Source organism: Puma concolor, chromosome D1 (genome assembly GCF_028749965.1).
Source record: "Puma concolor isolate L17-30 chromosome D1, mPumCon1.1.hap2, whole genome shotgun sequence".
NCBI classification, from domain to species: Eukaryota; Metazoa; Chordata; class Mammalia; order Carnivora; family Felidae; genus Puma; species Puma concolor.
The window spans coordinates 6,559,738-6,579,509 of record NC_141676.1 but is presented as its reverse complement, the minus strand read 5'-3'; the positions used below and the strand labels follow the sequence as shown (position 1 = coordinate 6,579,509).

Below are 19,772 nucleotides of genomic sequence, written 5' to 3'. Positions count from 1 at the left end.
GCCCGCCTTCCGACGGGGGTGCGGCTCCAGGAAACGGCGCGCTCGCCGCTCAGCGCTCCAGCGACCCGACGCGCCCCGGACAACCCGCCGACTCAGCCGGACCACCCGGCGGGCCCCAGCGGCCTCCCCGGGGAGATCGGCCCCGGGTCCGAGCCTCGGACATCTCCGACGGACGGGACGGGCGGCTCGGATAGCAGCCCCGGAGGCCATGGGGACCCAGGGCCGGCCAGCGGTCTCGGGCCAGCGGGAGCCCAGAGTCTGAGGATCCGGCGGCGGGGGCGGCGGGGGCCATGACCTCGGTGTGGAAGCGCCTGCAGCGCGTGGGCAAGCGGGCCGCCAAGTTCCAGTTTGTGGCCTGTTACCACGAGCTGGTGGTGGAGTGCACCAAGAAATGGTGAGTGACAGGGAGGCCTGGGGGACTCCGCGGGCTGGCTGGGACCCTGTGGCGGCGCGGGACCCTGTGGCGGCGCCGTTGAAGCCTGAGAGAACCCTGCCCCCAACCCAGGGGCCAAACAGGCCCCTTGCCCCACCTTGGGCCCTGGCGTCCCAGACAGAGATTCAAAAGTGCCTCTGCAGTTTGTGGGGCCCCTAGACTTGGTGGTGTGGGTAGCTGTTGGGGAGTGGAGGTCAGAATTTGCAGGCTTGGGAATCTGTCTGTCTGTGCCCACACCTTCCTCGGCTGCGCTCAGGGCTGGGGGAAGGGAGGCCTCCTGTTTTTTTGACCAGAGGGATGGTTCCGGGTGGCATCGGAAAAGGGAGCAAATTTTGAGGTCTGTGGGTGGCCAGGCCGCGGCAGAAACCTCCATCGACGGGTCCAGCTCAGAACAAGGATGTTGCCCCCTCCCCCTCTGCCCACTTGTTGAGCCAGAGGAACACGCACGCACACACGCAGGCCTCAGCCAGAGTGGATGCTGGGAGGCTGGATATGTCTCCACAATGTCCTTAAAAGGGGAAACTGAGTACTGAGAGGGATGAGGAGGGAGGCAGGGATCGGCTTAAAGGGGCCTGAGGGCCTAGAAGGTTGTGAGTCTGGGAGGAGAGAGGGCTTAGGGAGGGCGAGGTGGCCCGGTCAGGGGGAGATGTGTGAGAGAGCACAGAACCTGGCTCAGACTGCCAAAGGAGCCGGGGGCATCTTGTTCACATGGCTCCCACCCGCAGCTGCCCGGACCCCTGCGTCACACCCTAAATATACGTGCTCACTGGTGTCGGCTTCCCTTGGCTGGATTAGGGCGCAGCTGTGGGGGCCTCGCCCGCCAGGCGGGGCTAAATTTAGGCTCCCAAGAGAAAGCTGCTGGGGCAGGAAGGGATCATGGGGTCCAAAGGGAGGGGAGTGAGCAGGAGGCTAGGGTCCCTTGGGCAGCAGCCAGATCCGTGGTTTTGACTGGGCCAGCTGGAGGGCCCTTCACTCCATTTGGCGAGGCCCAGAGAAGACAGGGGCTGACTAGGGTAACACAGCACAGGGCTAGGACTTGAACTCTGGTCTCTGGCTTCTACCTTCTGCCCCAGCATCCAGGATGAGCCCAAGGGGACGCTGGGCATGGTCCCAGAGAGCAGGCCTAGGGTGCGGGCAGTGTCAATGCATCTGAGTCACGGGGGTGGGCAGGGCCTACTGGGCTTCTGAGCTAGGAGCCCAGGCTAGGAAGCTGCCCCTGCCCAGATCTCAGGCTCCCCAGGAGGGCGTGCCTGGCCTGAGTCAGGCTGCCCAGCCAGGCCCCGCCCTCTCTAGGCACCCCTGTCTGCTTCCCCTTTCTGGGAAGGCCCCGTGGTGGTTACTTTTGCTCAGCCATCACCTGCAGTTTGGGGTTGGGGAGAGGAGCTTGGCTGCAGGCTGGCGGGCTCTGCGCTTGGCTTTGTGACCTTGCCTGGCTCCCAACCTCTCCGGGCCTCAGGATTCTCAGGGGTTGACGGGAGAGCCATTTATCCTGGCCCCGCCTACAGAGGGGCAGTGAGGTGGGTGAACCTAAGTGCCCTGGCCTGGGGCCGGGTGCAGGCAAAGAGGGCTCTTGTACTGCCCTCGGCCTGATGGTCCCCTCAACCACCGCCACCCTCGTGGGCAGCACTTGGACCCTCTAACCCAAAAGGACCTTCTCCCGGCACCCACGTGTTATCGCTGTGGGGCTGGGCCCTGCACGGGCAACTCTTGGCCCTTGTTTTGTCTGTCTCTTCACGTCTCTGCCTCTTCTCTGAGTCGGCCCCGGTGTATGCAGTTGGTTTGGATGTCACCTTCTGGAAGTCTTTCTTGATGCCCCTTGTGGGAGTCAGGGGCCCTGCAGAGCTAGAGTCCAGGGCTCTGGGTTTGAGAGGTGGGGGCATGGCTGGCTCTCAGGGCCTCTGACGCCAGCGAAGGGCTGGACGTGGAAGGCCCTGGGTGGTTGTCTGATGACAAACTGACCCTGTGTGTCTCTGATCACCTCCCACCCTCTGCCCCTCGCTCTGATCCCGAGCCCCCACCCCCCCTGCTCCGTCCCCAACCTCGGACCCTTGCACTTGCCATCCCTTCTGGAACCCTCCTTCTCCAGAGCCTCACGAGCTTGTCCCTCCCCCACTCATGCCTTGCTCAGACACCCTAAGTTCAAGGAGACCCCAGTGGCTCTCTCCCATCTCCCTGAAGCCAGCTTGTTCACTTATTTACTTTCTTGATTGGCCCTCCACCCCTACCTCTGTTGTCCTCAGCCCCCAAAAGGGTCTCATTTCTTCTGTGCTCTGCTCTGCCCCTAAACCGGGCTGGGCTCACAGTGCACACTCCCCACATATTTGTGAGTGATGGGGTTTGTTTTCCTCCAAGTCTGTCTCTCCCTGTGTCTCTGAGTCTGTGTGTCTTTTGCAGGGTCCTCACTGTGTTTATGTGTGTGTGCCTGTCTCTCTATATGTCTCTGTCTCTCTGGCTGCCTGTCTTCATAATCCCTGTCGGCCCACACACATCTGGGCCTTTGCCCTTCTGCCCTGGGCCTCACCCTGCCTCAAGCAGCTCCACCCTGCTCCTGGTGGCTCCAGATAATGGGCTGTCCAGTCCCTCTCCTGGGCGAGGAGGGTGTGGGCAGAAGGAAGACCCCGGAGGAGATGGAGAGGCTGGGCGAGTGGGCCCGACTGAGTAGCCCCCTTTCTCCCTACCCCTAGGCAACCGGATAAGCTGGTGGTGGTATGGACCCGGCGGAACAGACGCATCTGCTCCAAGGTGGGGGAGGTTGTCAGCTGGGGGGTCCAGGTTGGGGGTGAGGCCAACAGTGGGTGCGGGGTAAGTGGGTGAGGACTGATGGGAGAGTGGAGTCAGCTTCGGGTTTGGACCAGAATCCGCAGAAAGGGGGCTCCTGGGTGGCTCAGTTGGTTGAAACTCCGACTTGGGCTCAGGTCACCATCTCGTGCTTCACAAGTTGGAGCCCCGCGTTGGGCTTGCTGCTGTCATCTTGAGGCTGCCTCGGATCCTCTGTCCCCCTCTCTCTGTGCCCCTCCCCTGCTCGTGCTCTCTCTCTCTCTCTCTCTCTCTCTCTCTCTCTCTCTCTGTCTCTCAAAACTAAATCAACGCTAGGGCACCTGGGTGGCTCAGTCGGTTAAGCGTCTAACTTCGGCTCAGGTCATGATCTCGTGGTTCGGGGGTTCGAGCCCCGCATTGGGCTCCGTGCTGACAGCTCAGAGCCTGGAGCCTCCTTCGGATTCTGTGTCCCCCTTCTCTCTCTGCCCTCCCTTGCTTGTGCTCTCTCTCTCAAAACTAAATGAACATTTAAAAAAAAACAAAAACAAAAGAATCCACAGAATGGAGAGAAAGATGAGGTCAAGTTTGGGGATAAGGACAGGGGACGAGGGGAGACTTAAGAGTCAGGGGAGGCTTCAGACTCTTCATTGCAGGCCCACAGCTGGCAGCCAGGCATCCAGAACCCATACCGGGGCACCGTGGTGTGGATGGTGCCAGAGAATGTGGACGTCTCTGTGACCCTATACAGGGTGAGTCTCTAACCTTCCTGCGTAGGTGGGAATGGGAGGGGCCGATTACAACCCAGGCAGCCCCGAGGGATCCCAGGGTGTTATGCGTCCAAATCAGAACGGAGGGGTGAGGCCAAGAAGCAGGATGGGGGTGGGGGTAGCCTGCTCAGTGTGGGTGGCCCAGGAGGTCTCTCTGGGGCGGGTAGCATGCACACATAGCTGCCAGAAGCAGTGTGAGAGGCGGCTGGCCCTCCTCCCCGTACCGCCCTCACCCCAGCAGCCCCCGTACTCACCAGTTCCCCCTTTTCCCAGGACCCTCACGTGGACCGGTACGAGGCCAAAGAGTGGACGTTTATTATTGAGAATGTGAGTGGCTGGGCAGGCCGGGGCTTGGGCTCTTGGGGCCTCGGGGGCGGCACTGATGCTCCTCCCCCCGGCCCTTCTCCCCGGCCCACAGGAATCCAAGGGGCAGCGGAAGGTGCTGGCCACGGCGGAGGTGGACCTGGCCCGCCATGCGGGGCCCGTGCCTGCCCCAGTCCCCCTGCGGCTGCGGCTGAAGCCCAAGTCGGTGAAGGTGGTGCACGCGGAGCTGAGCCTCACTCTCTCGGGGGTTCTGCTGCGCGAGGGCCGTGCCACGTGAGTGCCCATCCTCCTCCCTTGGCCTTAGTCTGTAATCTCTGTCCCCAGCCCCGACCCCTGACCTCTGACCCCCCCCCCGCCCCCAGGGACGATGATATGCAGAGTCTTGCGAGCCTCATGAGCGTGAAGCCTAGTGACGTGGGCAACCTGGACGACTTCGCTGAGAGTGACGAGGAGGAGGCCAATGGTCCAGGTGCCCCTGAGGCACGGGCTCGTGTCCCCCAGCCAGGTGGGCTCACCGCCTACCATGGACTGAGATCTCCAAGACCTAGGGAGGGTGGGGGATAAGCCCGCCCATAAGCCCCTCGCTGTGCCGGGCCAGGGCCTGCCTTGAGCACGCCCAGTGAGGGGGCTCACTACGGCCCTGGCAGCCCCAACCTGCCCCGGCAGCCCTGACTGTCCAAACTTGGCTCCTGGTCCTGCGGCGGCCTGGGTTCTTGGCTGAGTCCTGAAGGATGGGTTCCCAGAGCCGCTGGCCCTCTCATCAGCCCTGAGCGGGTACCTGCCCGGAGACGGCAGGGCCAAACGCGCAGAGGGGAGTCTGATGTCCCCAGCCCTCTCCACCCACCCTGGCCCTCCTCACTGGCTTCCTCATCCCTCCCTTTTGCTTGTTAAGGCTTTGTTTCTGTCTGTCCTTGTGGTTCTCTCTCTCTCTTTCTCTGCATCGGAGGGCCTGTCTCTTCTCGCAGGCCGGGGCGGTGCCCTGAGGCTGGGGCGTTTCCCAGGTAGGCCCAGGACTCTGGTTGGGGGAAGAGGGTCAGACCTGCAGGGCCCTCCCCTGGGCTGACCTGCCCCCCCACCATCCCCACCCCAGATCCCCCTCGGGAGCTGAAGACACTTTGTGAGGAGGAGGAGGAGGGCCGGGCCCAGCACCAGCAGGCAGGTGAGGCCCAGGCTCGGGTTGGGACCGGGGAGGGAATGGACCTCCAGCCTCAGGGCCCAGGCCTCAGCACCCCTCCCTTCCTTCCTCCCCAGCTGCCAACCCCTCTAGTGTGGAGGATACCAGCCCGGCCCCTGTGAGTGCCCCTGCGCCCCCAGCCAGGACCTCCCAGGGCCAGGGGTCTGAAAGAGCTACTGTAGCAGGGGGCCAGGTGGGCCTCAAGGCCCCAAGGCCCCCGGGAACCCCACCAGAGAAGAGGTGAGCTTTGGCACGAGCCCTGTCCCCTGCCCACTGTTAGAAAGCTGCACTCCTACCAGCGTGCCTTTCCAGGGCCCTAGGAACCTGAAGGGCGGGGATGGGGCTAAAAATGCTCTCTCCTGCTCTCTCCTCAGGTCTTCAAGACAGCCAGGCCAGGAGGTGGCCCCCACCCCAGCCCCTCGGCTCCGGAAAGGCTCTGATGCCCCCTGGCCCCTAGTCCCCCAAGGGGAAGATGAGGCTCCCAAAGCCTCAGGGGATCCCCCGGCAGGAGTGCGTTCTTCTGGGCAGACCCAGGCCCAGGAAAGCCCGCAGGAAGGGACAGAGGCTCAGGGAGCCAGGCTGGCCCCAGGCATTGAGGGTGGAGGCTCCAGAGACTCTTTGGGGGGGCAGAAACCTAAGGTTAAGGGGAGGAGCGCTGGGGATAGGCAGGGGGCTGGGGGGACGGACACTGACCAGGAGTCAGGAGTCAGAGAGGTGAACACTAAGAGGTCAGACGTCAGAGCCGGGGAGGCTGAAGAGAGTTTAGAAGGGAGTCAAGTGGATACTGAGCAGATGTCAAAGGTGAGACATGTGGACACTGAGGGACCAGAGGCTGTAGGGGTGATGTCTGAGGCAAGATTCAAGGGGACTCCCGAGGCTCCTCCAAGGGGCTCTCAGGGGAAGACAGGGGTCAGGACCAGGGATGAGGCTCCCACAGTCCTGAGCCCACCCCCAGCAGACCCTGCAGGGCACACCAGGCATCTCGGTGACCTCAGTGGGGCCAGGGCTGCTGCAAGCCAGGAGAGAGAGGGTGCAGAGGTGAGAGGCAGAGCCCCTGGTGTTGGGGGGACAGGCCTGGAGCAGGGTCCCTCTGTTGGAGCAGCAAGCACCAGGCCCCAGGTGAGCGGGTACCAGGGAGCCCCGCCAGCAACTGACCAGGGGGTGATGTCTAGGGATCTGGGGGTCTGGGAGGCAGAGACTCGGGATTCAAGGGTCCTGGGAACAGAGACGGGGGTGGCAGAGTCAGAGGTACTGGGGACCCAGGAGACCGAAGTGGAGGGATCAGGGTTCCCAGAGATAGAGATGGGGACAGCAGAAGCCAAGGCGTTGGGGGCCCAGGAGACACAGATCGTGAGATCAGGGCTCCTAGAGTCAGAGGCTGCTGGGATGGCAGAGTCTGAGGAACTGGGAGCCCAGAAAACAGAGGCTGAGGGTTCAGGGTTTCTGGGGACAAAGACTAGGATGGCAGAGACTGAGATATTGGGGACCCAGGAGATAGCTGGTGGTTCAGGGATACTGAGGATAGAAGCTGAGATAGCAGAATGTGAAATATTGGGGGCCCAGGAGACAGAGGTGGGAGGTTCCCGGATGCCAGAGATAGAAGCTGGGACGGCAGAGGCTGAGATATTGGAAACCCAAGAGGCTGAGGTGGGGGGTTCAGGGATAAAATCTGAGACAGCAGGGACCCGGGAAACAGAGGTAGGGGGCTCAGGGATCCCAGGGTTTGAGACTGAGACAGCAGCAGCGGAGATACCGGGGACCCAGGAGATAGAAGCTGGGGGTTCAGGGGTTCCCAGGATAGAAAATCAGATAGCAGGAGCCCTGGAGACAGAGGTGGGGGATTCAAGGGTTTCAGGGCCAGGAGTTGGAAGGGCAGAGGCTGAGGGACTGGGGACTCAACAGACAGAAACGACAGTTTTAGAGGCTGAGAAGGACAAGGCTAAGACTTTGGGGGTCCAGGAGGCAGAGACTGGGCTCTGGGAGACTCTCCAATATGAAGCTTTGCAGGATTCCATCACTAAGCGTGGAGTTTTAGGGCCCCAGGGAGCAGAGGCAGAGACCACAGTTTTGAGGGCCCAGGAGGCAGAAGCTGAGGTGCTGGGAGTTTCAGAGGCCAAGTCTGGGGCTTGGGGGGCCCAGGGAGCAGAGACGGAGATTTTAGGGCCTCCAGAGAACGAATCTGGTATTTTTGAGGCCCAGGAAGCAGAGGTCGGGTTCTCAGGGACTGAGCAGGGACAAGAAGCTGAGGGAAACCTCCCGGAGGCCAGCCTGATTGAGGTGCAGGTGGCCAGCGGGGCAGGGGCTGGGGTGCCCAGGCCCTCGGGGGCCTCTTCCCCAGAGGAGCCTGAAGAGGACGGGAGGCTGCCAGGCAGCCAGGTAGGGATGGGGGCCGCCGAGGGCCCAGTCCGCTGCTTTCCACTAACCTGGGGCTGAGCTAACGGCGGCTCTGCATGGACCCACCTGGTCGACTGGGGTGCGGTGGGATAGGGGCTCAGCTTCAAGGAGCCCCCCTCACCCTCTCCTCTCTCAGGATGCCCTGGCTCCCCCATCTGTCTTCCCTGGGCTGCATGGACCCGGACACCCCTAAGCTGATTTTCTGGGCTGACCTTGAGGTGTGGCTGCTGGTGACCTCTGATCTTGCCTGGGGGCCACTGACCTTTTAGGTGACCTTGGTAGATAACCACAGAGCTGGAAACCCTTTGCCTAGTCCCAAGGCTCTGGCCAGTGGTCTCTGGTGACCCCTGCAAACCCAGAGCCAGGGCTATTCTGTGCCCAGGGGTCAGAGGGTATACAGGTCCTCCGTTCACATTCCCTGAGCCCATCCCTGTGTCCCTAGGCACCACGTGCTCTGGTCAGCTCCAGTCAATCCCTGCTGGAGTGGTGCCAGGAAGTCACCGCTGGCTACCGTGGTGTCCGAGTCACCAACTTCACTACATCTTGGCGCAACGGCTTGGCCTTCTGTGCCATCCTGCACCGATTCTACCCAGACAAGATGTGAGCGGCCAGAGGGGGTGGGAATGAATGAGGGAGCCTGCTGGGAGGGCAGTGTGATTTCAGCCTCTGACCGGCCCTCTCTCTGCAGCGACTACGCCTCCCTGGACCCACTCAACATCAAGCAGAACAACAAGCAGGTGAGATGGAGAGGGAGCGATGCCTGGGGGGAAAGGGTCCAGAGCCAGGCCGTAGATCCAACATTTAGGGTCCGTCTGTCCTTAGGAGAGGAACCTACGGGCTGCAGGGCCCCAGCAAGTGGGTTTGGGAAGTTCTGTCACTTTTTTACCCTCTTGGTCTTTAAACTGTTCGTTTTTCTTAGTTTTGTTTTGTTTTAAAGCCTATTTCCCCCAGATGGTTTTTCCAAAACCGCCCTTTGGTGTGCAGTTGCTGGGTGACGCGGGGGCGGGCCCTGTTGCTAGATTTCCCCCAATAGAAGGGTGAAGGCGTTGCTAGGCAAAACTCCGGCGTGCCAGTCGCTGGGATTCCTCCGGCGGTCCTGGGCGGGGCCGCGGCGTCGCTGGGTAACACCCGCCGCCGCCGCCGCCGCTGATCCCCAGCGCACCGTTCCTAGGCCTTCGATGGCTTCGCGGCTCTGGGCGTGTCGCGGCTGCTGGAGCCGGCGGACATGGTGCTGCTGTCGGTGCCCGACAAGCTCATCGTCATGACGTACCTGTGCCAGATCCGCGCCTTCTGCACCGGGCAGGAGTTGCAGCTGGTGCAGCTGGAGGGCGGCGGCGGCGCTGGCACGTACCGCGTGGCCAGCGCCCAGCCGAGCCCGCCCGACGGCCTGGACGCCGGGGGCCTGGCGCAGCGGCTGCGCGAACACCGGGCCGAGGCGCCGGAGGAGCCCAAGGGGCCCAAGGGGCTCAAGGAGCCCGAGAACCGCGCGGACGGGGCGGCTCCCGAGGCGGCCTCCAAGGACCGCGGTGCGGAGGCCGCCCCGGAGGCGCGCTCCGCGGAAGCCCCTGCCGACGGTCCCGGAGCCCGGGCGTCCGTGCCCCCGGCCGAGGGGCTGGTGAACGGGGCGGGGGCGCCGGGCGCCGGGGGCGGCGTGAGGCTGCGGCGGCCGTCGGTCAACGGGGAGGCCGGGCCGGTGGCCCCGCCCCGCGCGCACGGCTCCTTCTCCCACGTGCGCGACGCCGACCTGCTGAAGAAGAGGCGCTCGAGGCTGCGGAACAGCAACTCCTTCTCGGTGGAAGACCCGGACGCCGGGGCCGCGGCTGCGGTGAGTGCCCTCCTGTGGCGCGGGGTCGAGGGTGGCCGGGCAGAGAGGGATGGGTCCTGAGGGGCCCCAAGAGCAGAGGACGGCGCAGGGGCGGCGGCTTAAGGGCAGCAGGACTCGGCTGGACGCGGCGAGGCGCTTTCTGAGTGCGGGGGCCGTGGTGTCCGGGAAGAGTCCCCCGGCGACGGAGTGGGCTTCTGTTCAGGGGACACGTGCAGGCCGAGGCCCCCCAGGCCCAGAGCGGCCTCCTGGGCAGGGTCTCCACCTTTGCTGCCAGCTTGGAATCTATGCTAATGGTTCTTAATGCCTGACACCCAGGTAGTGGAATCAGGGCTGTAGCAGGAAGTTCCTAGGAGGCTCCATGGTTGTCAGCACTCAGCACGCTGCTCTTTAGGGACTGTGAAGTGGGTGGGGGCGTTTCTTTCCCTGCGGTTGGCCCTGGGTCGCTCAGCAGCCACCATTGCCCTGTAGGCTGGGCAGGGCTTCTGTCCTGAGCGGGGCCAGCCAGGGCCTCCCTGTTCCAAGTAGCTCTGATTCGGATCTTTAACTCCAGATCCTGGAGACCCATTCTTCTCTGATAATGGGAGGTTGAAGCTGGGAGACCCTGCCTGGTGCCCCCTCCACCCCACTCCCCCAGCCCCTGCATTTCTCAGGTTCGGGTCTCCCAGGGTATCGTATGGTCATTGCACTGAAGGGGAGGTGGTCCCAGAGAAGGCAGGGATTTGCTCAAGGACAAGTGCCACTGAAGTGGCTTCCCAGCTGGGGTTCCTTCCACCCCCTGCACCCATCCTGCCCGCAACAGCAGGGGCAGCCCTGTCAGGCCACTCAGCAAGCCTTCAGCTGCCCAGGGATGACGTTCCAAAGAAAGGAGGGAATAAACCGGGGAAGGCTTTCTGGAAGAAGCAGCCATGTGAGCTAGGCTGATAAGATGGGAAGAGATGGTTCTCAAATGGGGGGACCTGCTTAAGTAAAAGTGTGCTCTTAGCAGGAAAGCTCAGGTTTCCTTTAGGGATCTGCCAGTCATCTCCCACGAGGTCTGCAGGTTTGGAGAGCAGGAGCCTTGAGCGGGTCAGAGGCACAGCATTGTGAATGAGAGACAGAGACGGCACCAGAGGCACCCCTAGGAGATGTGATATGCAAGGGCCAGAGGGACACAGTCACCCCTGGCCTGTCTGTTGTCCTCTGGCCACAGTCTCATTAATATATGTCACTGGCTCCTTAAATCTTAGAGGGGAGGCTCCGTCCTACACCCTTCTCTGCCCAAGTCCCAGCATCTGGTCCTTCTGAGCCAGGCCCCTCCCGAGCCCTTGTCCCACAGGAGATCTGTGACCCACAGGGCTGGAGGGGACTCCTCCTTATTGGCTGTTCCCATCCCCCATGCCCTATGCATGCAGTAGGAGGAGGTCAGGCCTGTCCCTGCCCTTGGGAGCTCCCAAAGTCCTGGATGGGATGAAGTCAGGCACCTTGAAGCTGGGGTGGGGCCGAAGCAACGCCAGGAGGAGGGCAGGGTGCCTCTGGTGCGGCCCAGCAAGGCTTCCTGGAGGAGGGGCCATGCGTGAGGGTATAGAAAGGGGAATTGGGGTCAGACAGGAGGAAGCATTGGAATTCCCATCGGGGCTGAGTGAGTAAGCTCAGTGGCTGCTGAGGTTGGGGTTTCTCCTCCACTCTTGTGCCTCTGCCTGCTCTGTGGGTGGAGTGCACGCTGCGTGCCAGGCCCTGCCCCCATGACCCCTTATTAGCTCCCAACTGACTTCTCACAATGTCCCTTCCAGGGAGGAATGATTACCCCATTTGCAGGTGGGAACATTGAGGTTCAGGGAGAAAGTTGAGAACACCCGTGAAGCCGGAACTATGAAACGGTGCCCTCTACTAGGCTCAGCACTACTGGCTGGCTGGCTGCGGGACTCTGGGCGAGCCACTTAACCTTTCTGTCCTCTTTCCCTGAGGAGAAGCAGCAAATGCCTAAGTCCTTCACGGAGTGGCCTTGAGATACTACTTCAGGGTGCCGTCAAGAAAGGGGAACTGTGTTCTTCCCCAGATGCCTTTCTGGAACCCTGCCACCCCCAGTTTCCACAGGGTTCGGATTTCTCTCACATAAAGACAAACAGAAGACCGGGGTGTATGACTGGCCCAGAGGCAAACAGCCAGTGGGTGGCCCAGCTTGGGAACACATCTTTGAATTAGACGGCCCTGGATCTTAGGCCAGACCTATATAAGCTTCATCTCTGACCTTTGGTGTCCTGTTCTGTGAAGTGGTGATGTTATGACCCCTGAATCACAGAGCTGTTGGGGGGACTGGTGGAGTCATTATATGCACCGTGTCCAACGCATCAAATGTCTAGTCAGCAGCGCTAATTGGTGGGCCCTGAGTGCATTCTCCGGGCCCCATCCTGTCTGCAGGGGCTGCCTCTGGGCAGGGAGACACAGATAACCAACAGCTATGATGGGAGTGCAAGCAGGGATGGGGGAGGCCTGGGAGGCCATGGAGGGGGGCACTCTCCGGGCTTCAGGAGGGGTGAAGTTCGGGAAGAGAGACAGAAAGCTGTGTGGGAGCCCGAAGGGGCCTCATGGAGGTGGAGCCGAGCTGGGTCATGAAGGTTGCTGATGTCAGGTTTCCCCAGATAGAGGCCAGTCCAGGCTGAGGAAGCTATTTGGGGAAGCGAAAGTCCATTGCTATGGCCAATGGCTGGTGTCTGGGTGGGGTCTGGGGTAGTAGGAGTTGAGGCTGGAGATGCCAACAGGCCTTGGCAACAAGATTGGGCGCTGAGAGGGGTCGGGGGGCTGGGGGAGTGACACCATCCGGTGAAGGTTTTAGGAAGACCCCTCAGTTGTGACTTGAGGATAGAGTCAGCAGGCAGGGAATGGGTAGTGGCCACTGGCACGGGCCAGAGAGGATGGCATCTGACCGCCATCTGTCCAGGGACGCTTCTCAGAGAAGCGCAGGATGGAGTGGACAGTGGGGTAGTTCAACCTTCTCCCCACCCTGTGACCTAGAAGGGTGGCCCGAGCAGGAGCCATCAAAGGGGCCGGGCTATCTGCTGACCTGAGCCCCCGGAGCTGACCCCCCACCCACCCAGCAAGTCGCCAGGGGCAGGGCACATTAAGGGCCAGCCCTGCCTTTGGAGACTGAAATTGGTAGGCCCAGCCCACCTGACCTGTTCTGAGCGTTCTACGAAGAGCACAGCAGTCTGGGCGTGGGAATTGATAAGGTGGGAGGGTGCCCCCTTTTGGCCAGGATATGGAGGTGCTGGCCCAAGATGGCCTGGGTCTGGAGATGAGGTGCACGCATCAAGGGAGCTCAGTGTCACCGCGTGGGCCCCCGGCCATGATGGAGACTCAAGCACTAGGTGATGGGAGTCGGAGGTGGCCTGAGGGAGCTCCAAGCAGGAAGGGGCGAGAGGGAGAAGGAGAGGCCCCAGCCAGGCCCCTCCCAGCCTTTCACCCCTGACTCTCACAAAAGCCTTGTAAACCCAGCCCAGGGAACAAGGACTGTGAGGCTCCCAGAGTGGGAGTGGACTGGCCCAGGATCACAGGGCCAGGCAGGGTGAAGGCCATGGCCTTCCCTTGGGGAGGCACTTTCCCTGGAGGGGACGGAGGGTGGAGTTCTGTGCATGCAGGACCGGAGAAGCAGCCGGGGTGGGCAGGGCCTGGAACTGAGGGCCTCTCCTCCCCTGCGTGTGCATGCGGCTCTGGCTGGCCCTAGGGCAGGGCTGTTGGGGAGCCCTGCAAGCCCTCACCGGCCCCTTTCTCCACAGGAAGGCCTGGGCCCTGACCCCAGCCCTGCCCCCGGCCCATCTACAACCACAGCCCCACAGCAGCCCCCTGGTGAGTAGTTGTGAAGGAGCAGTGACCCAGCTCAGTTCAGGCTGTTCACAGATCCTGAGCTGGGGACGCCCTGGGGGCAGCTGTCAGATGGAGGTGCCTTAGCCCGGTCTCTGTCTGCAGGTGGGAGTTCCCCACCGGAGGAGCCACCCCCAAGTCCAGGGGAAGAGGCTGGGCTGGTAAGGAGGGCTGAGGAGGGAGGAGCTGGTGGGTGGCACTTCCCAGGCAGAGCCTGGACTGAGCCCCCCCTGCCCCCCCTTTTCTGCAGCAACGGTTCCAGGACACAAGTCAGTACGTGTGCGCAGAGCTGCAGGCCCTGGAACAGGAGCAGAGACAGATAGATGGGCGGGCAGCGGAGGTGGAGACACAGCTGAGGAGCCTTATGGAGTCAGGTGGGGCAGACATCTGGAGTCCACTCCCCAACACATGCCACCAGATCTGCCCAGCCCTGCAGCCCTTCCTGATCTGGGGAGGAGTTGGGAGGAGGCAAGGCTGGGGTCACTGTCCCCATTTACAGCGGGACAAGGGAAGCAGCTTGCTGGAGGCACCAGGCTCCGGCTTCTGGGATGCCGTAAGGAAGCGAGCCCCAATCCCCAGCCACCCTACTCTTGCCACCTGGGTTGACAGCAGGCCTGGTGACTGTCCTGGCCGGGTTCAGGTGCCAACAGGTTGCAGGAGGAGGTGCTGATCCAGGAGTGGTTCACATTGGTCAACAAGAAGAATGCTCTCATCCGCAGGCAGGACCAGCTGCAGCTGCTGTGAGTGAGCCCCTCCCACCCCAGGCCCCGCCCCCAACCCGCCCCGGGCGTGCAGGACAGAGGGGAATCTTGGCCACTTTGGTTAGAACTATTCACTACTTTCTTCTTTCTGCAATGGTCTTTTTGGAAAATTGCCCAGTCACCTTATTTTCTTCTTCTCAAAAGTCCTGTATGAATTGTACACCTGTTTTATTGGTACTGTTTTTATGAATCCGAAAACTAAGGCCCAGAGAAAAACGTGGTACAGGCAAGTCAGGGCTGAGTGCCTGTTCCTTTGACCCTGTTCCTTTCCAATAAGAAAAACTGAGGCCCACAGAGATCTGAGCTGGTTTCCAAGTGGGGTCAAAAGCAACTCTTGACCATGATTGCTTTGATAGTCCTGCAGGATGAAGGCAAGTCTGCCTCCCTTTTGGATTTTAGATAATTTTTCGGAATAATTTTAGTGTCTCATAGTTGCTGCTGATGAATAATGTTCATCCAAATGATCCTGCAAGGTTGTTTCCTAATTAAAAAAAAAAAAAAAAAAAAAAAAAAGGGAGGGGTGCCTGGGTGGCTCAGTCAGTTAAGCGTCCGACTTTGGCTCAGGTTATGATCTCATGGCTCGTGAGTTTGAGCCCTACGTTGGACTCTGTGCTAACAGCTCACAGCCTGGAGCCTGCTTCGGATTCTGTGTCTCCCCCTCTCTCTGCCCTTCTCCCACTTATGCTCTGTCTCTCTCAAAAATAAATACATATTTAAAAATTAAAAAATAAAAAGCAGTGGGGATGGGAGGAGACACTATAAGCATCCAGCATTTGGAGAACAGTTGGAAGGAAGATGATCTGGGGCAGGGACGGGGGTATAGCGCTTTCCTCAGCCCAGCCCTCCACACGAACTGGTAATGAGGTGGGATGGGAGGCCAGGGAGTAGTCAGAGCCCCGGGACCCCTTCCTCTCCTGTTCCCCTTTTCCTGACCCACCCCGCACCCTCCACCCCAGTATCGAGGAGCAAGACCTGGAGCGGAGGTTCGAGCTGCTGAGCCGGGAGCTGCGGGCGATGCTAGCTATCGAAGGTGGGAGATGGGGCCCGGAGAGGGTGAGAGCCGGTACAGAGCAGGGACGGGCGCCTCCTGACCCTCGGCCTCCTCCGCCCTCAGACTGGCTGAAAACGGCCGCGCAGCAACGCCGAGAGCAGCTTCTGCTGGAGGAGCTGGTGTCGCTGGTGAACCAGCGGGATGAGCTGGTCCGGGACCTGGACCACAAAGAGCGGATGTGAGTGGGGTGGGGACCGCGCTGGGAGGGGGGGGGGGGCGCGTCTAGGGGCGGATTCCCGAGGAGGGCTCGCTCTGGCCAGGGGGGCAGACTAGGGTTGGGGCCCCGACTCTGACTTCAAGCCGCTCCCTCCCAGCGCCCTGGAGGAGGACGAGCGCCTGGAACGCGGCCTGGAGCAGCGGCGCCGCAAGCTGAGCCGGCAGCTGAGCCGGCGCGAGCGCTGTTCGCTGAGCTGAGGCCTCAACCACTCGGACCGCAGGCTTTCTCGCTGCCGCGCCGGGTCGCCGCCCCGGACTAGCGCTGCGGAGGACCCGGGCCGCACGGACGCGGCGCGCCGCCCGTAGGGGCCGCCGTCGCCCCCGTGTGGGGGGAAGAAGGGCGGCCTCTGGGGGCCCGACAGACAGGAGCGGCTGGACGGCCGTGCCGTCCGGGCCGTATTTATTTGTCCGTGTGAGTGTGTGTGCGTGTGTTCGCGGGGCCTGGGGGTCCCAGGAGCACCCCTACAGAACCCCTCCCCGATGGCAGGGCCCGGGCCGGCCAGCGGGGGGACAGGGATGGCCGGTGAGCCGCTGCGCCCCCGCCCTCCCCCCTTTCCTGATCTTCGCGAGCAATAAAGTTGGACGAGGCCACACCAGGCCTGCCTTTCTCAGCCCTGGGGCTTTCAATAGACGGAAGGGGGCGGGGCTAGGCCGATAAGGCTGTCTGCGATCCGAAGTGGGGCTGGGCGGGCTTTGAGTTTCCCAGATGCGGCGGAGGACCCCCCTCGGCCTTCGCCTTCAAAGGATGATGGGGTTTAAGGATGGTGGGGTTTGGGTCGTTGATCGCTTTAGGGATCCCATTTTTAAAATTTTTTTTAAATTTTTTAACGTTTATTTCTGAGAGAGAGAGAGAAAGAGTGCAAGCAGTGGTGGGACAGAGAGAGGGAGACACAGAATCGAAAGCAGGCTCCAGGCTCTGGGCTGTCAGCACAGAGCCCGATGCGGGGCTGAAACTCACAAGCTGTGAGATCATGACCTGAGCTGAGTCGGTCGCCCAACCGACTGAGCCACCCAGGCGCCCCTAGGGGTCCCACTTCGAAAGAAGGGACCAGAACAGGGCTATTGCCTTTCCCTTGAAAAAGACAAAACAAAACAAACCACTATTGCCTGAGGTCCTTACAATCACACCCTCCCCTCCCATCACTGGGGGCTTCCTCCTCAAGCTCGTCCACCTGAACAGAGCTCAACTCCATCACCTCGCACCCATCAGCAAGTTGGGGTCTGTTCTGGGGCTGCGGCCGAGGGTGGCAGGGTGCTCAGGGCCAGTTCATCTTGGCCTAGGATGCCGCTTTGGTCTTCAGCCGTCCGCGGGCCACTGGACCCAAAGAACTTCACCACGGCGCGGACCTGTGGCAGCTCTGAGAAGGTCTCCACAGCCAGCAGCATGGCCAGGAGCCCGAGGAGCAAGTAACCTGGTGAGGAGAGGTTGCTGGCACAGCTCTGGCAGTGCCTGTATGCTCCCTGCCACCTCCCAGCCAGGTGACCCGCCACCCCGGCACCCGGCGCCACGCAGAGGTGCCGTCAGGGTTCTACGACTCCCACACCACAGCCCAGGGCAGGGTTCCTCCACCTGGGCGGCTCGGCCTCCCCAGTGGTTTACGGAGTCGTAGTCCGGGCGCCTCTTCCCTCCTCTCGCCCTCACGCTCCTTGGCAGCTGGACTCACCGAGAAGTGCGAGCTGGCCCAGGTGGTAAAGCACCGGGTGCAGGCCACGGCCGTGACCCGGCAGCAGGTCCCCCAGGCCGATGGTGCTGAGGGAGCTGAAGCAGAAGTAGATGGCCTCCAGCAGGCTGCAGTCACCCTGGACGCCCCACAGCACCAGCGCTGGCAGCAGCACGAAGGCGCCAGCCACTAGCAGGCCCAGTCCGGCTGCCCGTAGCAACGCGGCCCTGGCCGGGGCCGGCCGCCAGTAGGCCGCTACCCAGGCCCCTGGGCGGCTGAGCAGAGGCAGCAGGCAGCGGCGCAGTGCGGCCAGGAGCGCTAACGAGGCTGGCAGCCCCAGGGCCGCGTAGACCACGCAGAAGGCCTTTCCGCCCGCCGACAGCGGGGCCATGCAGCCATAACCTGGAAAGGAGAGAGGCCGTGGGCGATGAGCCCTGCCCTCGAGCGGGATGCGGGCTGTGGTCCCCCCCCCCACTTCCCCCAACGAGGCCTCTGGCAGAAGACCGCCCTCTAGTGGCTGAGATCGGGGGACCGGCTCCCTCCTGTGCTCTGGCTGGCTTTGCTCCTCATCCGCTGCAGGTCTTGGACAAGTCCCTTTACCTCTGTGCCCACTCTTTTCTGGGAAATGGAACATTAAAAGAGGCAGTCACCTTAGGCCTCTTGGGGCTGGGACAGTTCTGAGAACCCCTATCCTGCCCCAGAGGAAGCTTGGTTTTCTCCGGTTCCTCAGCTCTGCCCTTGACCAATACGATGCTTCCAAATCCACTGGGAAGAACGTTACGCACTCTTCCCCTGCCCAAAGGTGTCTTGAGACACCCTGTGTGCCAGGCCTTGCACTGGAATCTGAGTCTGCCCAGGCCCTGCCTTTTGGTGGAGACGACAATGAAGGAAAGTCAGTGGAGACACGACATGAACGGCGGCAAAAGAGGCAGCGTGCGTGAGAGAGGGCAGTCAGGACTGGAAAAGCATGTGCAAGGCAGGGAGAGGCGGGAGAGCAGGGTGTGCTGGGAGAACAGGACCAGCTAGTCCAGAGGTTGTAAACGCAAATGCCTAGAGGGGCCAGATGTGAGACAAGAGCGTTGGCTTGGCCTGGAGAGGAAGCGTTCTGCCCAAAAGTACAGGCCTTGTTCCTCTCCAGACAATATGCCGCCTTGCAGGGATTCTGGCTCAGAGTGAATATAGCTCTCCTGATTGTCCAAGAGAAGTTGGGAATACAGATTTAGACGACATTTAGACACTCTGCAGATGTTTGTACGGACGATGTCCACTCACAGGACAAAAAAACCTCCAGGGCTATGGGTCCCATTCCTTTATTTCCCTGCGCCTTCACACATGCTGTTCCCTCTGCCAGGAATTCCGTCATCCCTCATCTCTGTGCCCTCTTGCCATGGCTAATGTTTCATCAGGACTTCCTCCCCCTGGCCACTCTCTCCGGAGTCGGTGGTCCTGACCTGCACTCCTGGGTTCACTCCATTCTCCTCCGTTAAAGAATCCACCCTACAATACCTGTTCCCCACCTTGCCTCGGGCCACGGGGTCTGGGCATCTCTCCCGGATGTCAGGGGGCGTCGGGGTGTGTGGCTGAGGAGGACACACCCTGCCTGGCCGCTGAACTTGAGGTACCAGTTGGGGTACCGGTGTGGGAAGCCCCAGCTCTGATGTCAGGCCGAGTCAGGCCTGGGATCTGTCTGGCCTTTTGGGGCTGAGGGAAGGGCTACATCGCCAGGGCCCCCCAGGAACCCCCGCCTGCCCGGCCGCCTGGCAGCCTTACCCGTGGTGGTGAGGATGCTGGCAGTGAAGAGCAGGGCCGAGGGCAGATCCCAGTTCCCAGCCTCTGAGCCATCGCCCCAGCTGGAGACCCCGCGTACCTGGGCCGCCAGGGCGGTGCCCAGCAGCTCCTCCAGTGCCCCAGGTGGCAGGCAGGCCCCATATTCTGCCTGGAAAGTGGCCAACTCGGTCCTGAGCTTGGCCTGGAGCCGGAGGGCTGGCGGCCCCTCCAGGGCCTGAAACACAGCAGCCCCAATCCCCAGGGCCAGCAGGTGGCCCACAACCAGCAGTGGGAACCGGGCCCAGGGCCTTAGAGCCCCCATGTTGTGCCGCCTGGGGTCGGAGGTGCTGCGGGAGCTGGCGGCTCCACAGGCACCTGGGAGGGGCTGGCAGGGTGCGGCTGGGAGGAGGTGCCCGTGGGAGGTTGAAGACAGACGCCAGGGACTCACTGAGGGAGAGCGTGAATGAGCTGGAAGGGGGTCGGTCTGGGTCCCTCCTCCTAATTTCTGGGGACGAGACATTATTTGCCCAGTTCCCTGAAGCTGGGGAGATGGGGGCGGGGTGGAGTAGGTTGAGGCCCAGAGAGCGAGCGAGACTGGCTCAAAGTCACACAGGGTGGCTTATTCAGGGAGGAGCTCACTCGAGCCCGGCCCGCTCCCTGAATCCCCTCAGCAAGTACTTCTTTTTCCTGAGGACACTGGACAAGAAGACAGACACAGGTCCCTTCCCTCCTGCTGTTCCACAAGAAACCTGTTAGCAAGAGAATGTGACAAGTTTGAATTGTCACACATGCCCTGAACTTCTGG

General features: G+C 61.8%; 2 protein-coding genes across 9 annotated transcripts; one reads left to right on the top strand and one right to left on the bottom strand.

Moving 5' to 3' along the window:
* On the top strand, positions 1-16,150 carry EHBP1L1 (EH domain binding protein 1 like 1). Of its 8 annotated transcripts, none has more exons than XM_086676904.1 (20): positions 1-394; positions 3,118-3,175; positions 3,844-3,939; positions 4,231-4,284; positions 4,376-4,554; positions 4,644-4,786; positions 5,247-5,282; positions 5,372-5,440; positions 5,533-5,695; positions 5,830-6,574; positions 8,292-8,449; positions 8,538-8,586; positions 9,021-9,674; positions 13,427-13,496; positions 13,617-13,672; positions 13,762-13,885; positions 14,152-14,251; positions 15,229-15,302; positions 15,387-15,501; positions 15,638-16,150. In XM_086676904.1, exons 1-20 carry the CDS (start codon positions 291-293, stop codon positions 15,735-15,737), a joined length of 3,147 nt encoding a protein of 1,048 aa, XP_086533030.1. In that variant the 5' UTR covers positions 1-290; the 3' UTR covers positions 15,738-16,150. The 8 variants fall into 8 exon arrangements, with proteins under 8 accessions (XP_086533030.1, XP_086533027.1, XP_086533029.1 ...); XM_086676901.1 differs by having other exon boundaries at positions 5,830-7,831; XM_086676903.1 differs by having other exon boundaries at positions 3,830-3,939; positions 5,830-7,831.
* On the bottom strand, positions 14,424-19,750 carry KCNK7 (potassium two pore domain channel subfamily K member 7). Its single transcript, XM_086676922.1, has 3 exons — positions 18,971-19,750; positions 17,204-17,602; positions 14,424-16,951 (listed from the first exon to the last, which is right to left on the bottom strand). The coding sequence occupies exons 1-3, from the start codon at positions 19,485-19,487 to the stop codon at positions 16,746-16,748; spliced, it is 1,122 nt and encodes a 373-aa protein (XP_086533048.1). The 5' UTR covers positions 19,488-19,750; the 3' UTR covers positions 14,424-16,745.
* Positions 19,751-19,772: the final 22 nt, after the last annotated feature.